The sequence below is a fragment of the Sorex araneus genome, chromosome 6, assembly GCF_027595985.1.
Source record: "Sorex araneus isolate mSorAra2 chromosome 6, mSorAra2.pri, whole genome shotgun sequence".
In the NCBI taxonomy this organism is placed as follows: Eukaryota; Metazoa; Chordata; class Mammalia; order Eulipotyphla; family Soricidae; genus Sorex; species Sorex araneus.
In genome coordinates, this window is record NC_073307.1 from 165,429,096 (window position 1) to 165,435,494 (window position 6,399).

Genomic DNA, 6,399 nt, shown 5'->3' on the forward strand with positions numbered 1-6,399 from the left:
CAGCAGGTGTCCCAAGGGAGGGCGCGGCAGGGAGAGCGGGGTCGGGGCACTCCCTGGGAGTTGGCAGCGAAGCCCGGGGTGAGGGCTGCCCACAGAGGGACTCTGGCCTCGGCCCGGCCCCGCACCTGCGCCCCGCCCTCGGCCCCGCCCCCAGGCGTGCGGGGGCGGGGCGAGCGGAGGAGCCGCGAAGGGCGGGGCGCGGCGCGGGGCTCCGGCTCCGCAGCCCGGCTGGACGCGTGTCTGGCCCTTTAAGGGCCGTCCCCGAGGAGGTGCCAGGCCCTGGCCGCTCCGCTCTCTCCTTCCTGGTCTTTCTGGGCAGGGACGGTGCGTGGGGCAGTGGGAGGGCGCTGTGCCCACTGCCGAGCCAGGCGCGCCCCCCAGCCCCCCGGCCTGGTCCCATGGCCCTGGTCACCGTGAGTCGCTCGCCCCCGGCCAGCGGCCGCTCCACGCCCGTGGGGCCCTCGGTGAGTCCGGCTTTGCTGTGGTCCTGCCCACGCAGTTGGCTGCCCGCTGGGCCCCAGGGAGCGAGTCTCGCTCACGGGCAGCCTCCGCCCGAGCGGGGGGCGTGCGGGGGCGGGGGCTGCGTCCGCGGGGCCGGAGAGGACTGTCCGAGGCTCCCGGGAGCCCCGTGCCCCGCGCGCCCCTTCCCGGCTCCAATCTGGGCCAACTCTTCAGACACCTCCAGCTCCCGCCCACCCGCATCCCCGCTGCCCTACCTGGACGCGGGCCCCGGGTTCTCACAGAGCCTCTGTGCCGGGAGAGGATGGGGGTGGGGAGAGGGTCCCCCCTCCCCGCCCCACTGTCCACCCGCACAAGTAGCCAGCGCGGGGAGGAGAGGGGCCGGTTCCCTGATCACTTTGCCCTGGGGGGCGCTTTCCGCAGAGCCGGGCAGCCGGGCAGAGAGGCCGACTCCAGCGACGGTGAGCACCAGCCCCTCCCAACTCCTGTCCAGCGCCCGGCCCGGCCTCTGCCCCTGGGGACACAGACCAACCCCTGAATATGTGGGGCGCCCTGGCGGGGCCGCGGGCAGGCCCTTCCCACCTTCCTGAGCCCTCGCTCAGACCAGGGCCCCCCACTGAATTTTCAGCTCCTACTCCTCAGACAGGTGGGCCGCCCCCTCCTCCGAGAGCCGGGGACCGCTGCACCCCCGGGAACTGTGTAGAAAGGCATGTTCCCAGGCCACAGACTCCCGTGACTGGCCACACCGGCCTCGCTGGCTCAGTGTCCTGCGGGGGGGAGGGGTGGCGGGGGCCCTAACGGTGTCCCTGCCCTGCCAGACAGAGCTTTGCCGTGCTCCACGGGACGCTCCTCAGACTGCATGACGACGGAGGGGACGACGGAGGGGACGATGGAGGGGACGATGGAGAGGCCTCTGAGGGCAGCCCTGAAGCCCCGGGGGAGCCCCGGGGGGAGGAGGAGCCCGTCGGGGACCAGACTGACACTGGGGACCAGGTCGACACCGGGCACTGTGACCAGAGCGTCCAGAAACAGGAGCAGAGCCACCACCTGCGCCTCATGGTGGGGCTGCTGAGGCCGCAGGATGACATCCGCCTGGTGAGGCCCCGCACGGCCCGGGGTGGCTCAGGGTGCGGGCTTGGAGGCGCAGGGGGCCCCTCTGCTCTGGGCCCAGCATGGTTCTGGGGCACCCCGCCTGGCCTCCCTGCATACAGGGTGGATACCTGGGGTACCCTGCAGGGCTCTGGGGATGTGTCGGCATGTCCTGGGACAGCAGCGACCTGGCCCTCCATTTCCCGGAGGAAATGATGGTCATTGGTACGGGCAGGTGTGAGAGGGTCTTCAGGACCCCTCCCGAGGCAGCCAGAGCCGCCACCCTCCACTCCGCCGCCCTCCCCGCCCAGCTTCTCCTACAAGGAACAAGGCTCTTAGCTTTGTTAGCTTTGTTGGCAGGAAATCCCCGCCCGAGTCAAAGTCGGCCCAACTGGAAGCTCTGACCTGGCACCCGGCAGTGGGGACGGGAGCTGAGAGCACGGGGCGCGGGTAGCAGGACCCTGGAGCTGAAGGCATGGGGGGAGGTGGACAGGGGGCCCTGGGAGCTGAGGGCACCAGGTGGGGGGAGGCGGCCCTCGGAAATGAGGGCGGGGGGGTTGGGCGCAGGGTGCTCTGGGCCCGGACCCTGTGAGCCTGGCTCCTCCCTCCAGGCAGCCCAGCTGGAGGCCGCGAGGCCGCCCCGGATCCGCTACCTACTGGTGGTCTCCACCCGAGACCTCCTGAGCCAAGACGAGACAGTCCTCCTGGGGGTCGACTTCCCCCACAGCAGGTAGGAGAGGGGGTGTAGGGAACTGGGGTGCCGTGCCCCCACAGCAGTGGGAGGGGTGTGGCAGTCCTGGGGCACAGTCCCCCACGACAGGTAGAAGGGGTGGGGTGCGGGTCCCAGGAGGGGGTGCAGAGGGAGAACGGCAATTCCTCTGTCCCCTGCCAGCTCCCTGAGCTGCACTCTGGGCCTGGTCTTACCTCTCTGGAGTGACACACAGGTGTACCTGGACGGCGACGGGTGAGACGGGGTGAAGGGAAGAAGGGGGACCAGGGCGCTGGGGAGCAGTGCAGCGCTGGGGGGCCCGGGCCGACTCTGCTGCTCAGAGTTGCCGGGAGGCCCTGAGCATGCGCCTTAACCTCTCCGCCCTCCCCCGGCACCCACACCGGCTCGGGACCCGGGGTTTCTGGGAAAGCCCAGTGACCCGGCCATACGCTGAGTCCCAAGAGGGCTGGGGTGGCCCGGGGCGGTCCAGACCTGGCATGGGGTCCCACCACCCCCTGGTGCCCCGCAGTGGCTTCAGCGTGACGTCTGGTGGACAGAGCCGGATCTTCAAGCCCATCTCTCTCCAGACCATGTGGTGAGGACCGCGGGCTCGGTGTGGGGGTTGGGGCGAGGGGGCTGGGGCGAGGGGGCGGGTGGCGGTGACCCCCAACACGCCTCTCCGTCCCCAGGGCCACACTCCAGGTGTTGCACCAGGCCTGTGAGGCGGCTCTGGGCAGTGGGCTGGTGCCAGGGGGCAGTGCCCTCAGCTGGGCCAGCCACTACCAGGATAGACTGAGCTCCGAGCAGGGCTGTCTCAACGAGTGGATGGCCATGGCGGACCTGGAGTCTCCGCGGCCCCCGAGCACCGAGCCCGGCGGGTGAGTGCCCGTGGGGGTGTGGGGGGTGGGACGGGGAGGGGGACCGCGGGGAAGGGGCGCTAGCTGCCGGGCTCGCCCCGCAGGGCCTCGGAGCAGGAGCGGATGGAGCAGGCGATCCGGGCCGGGCTGTGGGCTGTGCTGGAGTCCAGCGACCTGGAGAGCGTCACTTCCAAAGAGGTGGGCGGGGGCCGGGCTCGGCTCTGGGGTCCCCGGGAGACGGACGGGCTGCCCCTGAGACGCCGCCGGGTCCGCAGATCCGCCAGGCCCTGGAGCAGCGCCTGGGCTGCCCGCTGCAGCAGTATCGGGACTTCATCGACAACCAGATGCTGCTGCTCATGGCCCAGCAGGACCGGGCCTCGCTCATCTTCCCGCACCTCTACCTGGTGAGCTGCGGGCGCGGGCGCGGGGCGGGGGCGGGGCCGCGGGGGCGGGAGGGTGGGCGGGCCTGACGGTTCCCCTCGCCCACAGGGCTCCGAGTGGAACGCGGCCAACCTGGAGGAGCTGCAGAGGAACAGGTGGGCTTCCGCGCCCCGCGACACGGCCTTTGGCTCGGCTGTGGCCGGTCACCGGCTGCGCTCACCAGGGGCTCTGGGCCCTCCCCCCAGACCAGGCTGGATGGCGGCCCTGGGGGGTGGGGGCCGGGGGCGGGGGAGGAGGGAGCCCCCAGCTGTCGCGGGCGCCAAATCCAAACGGAGGCTCTGGCGCGGCGCGGCAGGGTCAGTCACATCCTGAACATGGCCCGCGAGATCGACAACTTCTACCCCGAGCGCTTCACCTACCACAACGTGCGCCTGTTGGACGAGGAGTCGGCGCAGCTGCTCCCGCACTGGAAGGAGACGCACCGCTTCGTGGAGGCCGCCAGGTGCGGCCCTGACCCTGCCCCTGCCCCCGCCCCCGCCCGCCGGGGTGACCCACACACCCCCCCCGCGACCTCACGCTCGGCCCCTTCTGTGCCCCCGCACAGGGCGCAGGGCACGCGGGTGCTCGTGCACTGCAAGATGGGCGTGAGCCGCTCGGCGGCCACCGTGATGGCCTACGCCATGAAGCAGTACGGCTGGGGCCTGGAGCAGGCGCTGCGCCACGTGCAGGAGCTGCGGCCCGCCGCGCGCCCCAACCCCGGCTTCCTGCGCCAGCTGCACACCTACCAGGGCATCCTCACGGCCAGGCACGGGCGGGCTGCGGGCGGCCGGGCGGGCGGGGTGGGGCCCGGTCGCCCGCCCCGCCCGGCTCACTCGGGACCCCTCCTTCACAGCCGGCAGAGTCACGTCTGGGAGCAGAAGGCGGGTGGGGCCCCCCCGGAGCAGCCCCCGGACCCCGAGCTCTCCGCCGTGTTACCGCCTCTCCCGCCGGAACCGGGCAGCAGCGGGGAGACGGCGGCGACCGGGATGGCGGAGAGCCAGGCGGCCCCCTGCCAAGAGCCGGGGCCCCGGCCCCGCATCAACCTGCGCGGGGTCATGAGGTCCATCAGCCTCCTGGAGCCCCCCGTGGAGCTGGAGAGCACCCCTGGGGCCGAGGACCTGCCAGAGGTAGGCGGGGCCCTGGGGCAGCTCCCAGGGGACAGTCAGGCGACCCCGCGTCTTACGGCTTCTGAGGGTGCCTCCCTGGCCAAGGCCTGAGGAGCTGCTTCCGGGGAGAGCACGGCAGGGAAGGGGGCCTGCCTGGCATCCCAGAACCAAGTAGGGTCCCCCGAGCCCCGCCAGGAGTGACCCCTGAGGACCAGGAGACACCCCTGAGCACCACTGGGTCTGACCCCACCCCACCCCCCAAAACACAATAAACAGGGTTGCCGGCATAGGAACCACAGCCCCCTCCCCGCCAGAGCCACCCCCCAGCTGCTGATCTGAGCGTGGTTCCCGGGGCTGGGACCACTCGAGAGGCTTCCTGGAGGAGGTGGCGGGTGTGGGTGCCGCTAGGAGAAGGGTGTGGCTCGTGGCACCTGCTGCATTGAGGCAAAGGGGCCTGGGGGCGAGGAAGGGCTCTATGGAGAGGGGCACGGTGGAGCCAGGGAAGACTGGGGGGGGGGGCAAAGGAGGCTGCGGGCGGGGCGGGGCGGGGCGGGGCGGGGCGGTCCCTGTGTCCATCCACACCCCGCCCGCCCGCCGACTCCGCCCTCTGCCCTCCCAGGTCTTCTCTTCAAGTGAGTCTTCGAATGGGAGCCCTGCGCCCTCGCAGGCCAGGGGCCAGGGGCAGGCGCGCAAGGAGCCCTGGACCGCCCGGACGGCCCGGCAGTCGGTGGTCGCCCTCAACAGCGCCGCGCTGGTGGCCAGCCGGAGCCAGGCCTTCCGGGAGCGGGAGCAGGGGCAGGCCGGCTGCTCCCCGGCCCGGAAGGTGGTGCGACAGGCCAGCGTGGAGGGCAGCGGGGAGGACGAGGAGGCCTGAACCCTCGCAGGCCTCTGCCCCCTCTGGCAAGTCCCCGGGACACCCCAACACTACAGCCTCACCTCCTCCAGCCTTAAACCTCAGGCCTGTGCCTACGCACCGGGCGCCAGCCTGCCCCGGGAAGGGGTGTGGACGGGACGCAGAGCCTGGGGCCGCGGTCTAGCGGGGAGGACACTTGCCTTGCACGCGGCCGACCCGGGTTCGATCCCCTGCATCCCTTAGGGTTGATTCCTGATGCAGAGCCGGGAGTAACCCCTGAGCATCACTGCGTGCGACCCACAAAGCAAAAAAAAAAAAAGAGAGAGAGCCTAGGGACAGTGGCCCCTCGCTTCATTCCCGCGGCTCCCTCGTCTCCGCGGCCACGGGGCGACACTGCCTCCCCGCGCAGAGGCGGGACGAGCCTGCACTCAGCCGCGCGTCCGGGAGCCCTCTGAGGGGGCTGGCCGTTGGCCCCCTTCCCATGCACCCCACCGCTGTCTTCTGCTGCTGTGCCCCACCCGTGGCTCTGTCGTGGGCCAGAAGCACCAGGCCAGTGTTGCGGCCTTCACGACCTTTCCCAGCTCTCACGGTTTAATCGTGTTCTAGCTTTGTACTTCAGAAATAAAAATGCATTTTCACATAATTTTCAATTTTATAATAAAGTCAACTATTCATCTGGGTGATTCTTGGCGGGGGGGGGGGTGGGTACGTTCAGCCCCCGGAACCAGCCCCCAGTCCCCTCCTTCCCCAGTGCCTGACAGGTCTGCTGACAAGTGTCGTGGCGCTGGCTCTGAGCCCACTTTGGGTCCCGGGAACTTTCCTCGAGCTCCCAGGCCTTTCCTCGAAGGGGGGTGATGCCTCGGCGCCTCCCCCGCCGCCCTGGGCCCCTCCCGGAGCAGGACTGGG

General features: G+C 71.0%; 1 protein-coding gene across 1 annotated transcript; it reads left to right on the forward strand.

The window, feature by feature from the left end:
- Positions 1-369: 369 nt before the first annotated feature.
- Positions 370-6,142, forward strand: SSH3 (slingshot protein phosphatase 3). The gene is made up of 14 exons (XM_055144025.1): positions 370-464; positions 883-920; positions 1,278-1,554; positions 2,160-2,278; positions 2,441-2,512; positions 2,787-2,852; positions 2,947-3,135; positions 3,219-3,312; positions 3,390-3,518; positions 3,604-3,650; positions 3,851-3,997; positions 4,100-4,300; positions 4,388-4,661; positions 5,260-6,142. Exons 1-14 carry the CDS (start codon positions 399-401, stop codon positions 5,512-5,514), a joined length of 1,974 nt encoding a protein of 657 aa, XP_055000000.1. The 5' UTR covers positions 370-398; the 3' UTR covers positions 5,515-6,142.
- Positions 6,143-6,399: the final 257 nt, after the last annotated feature.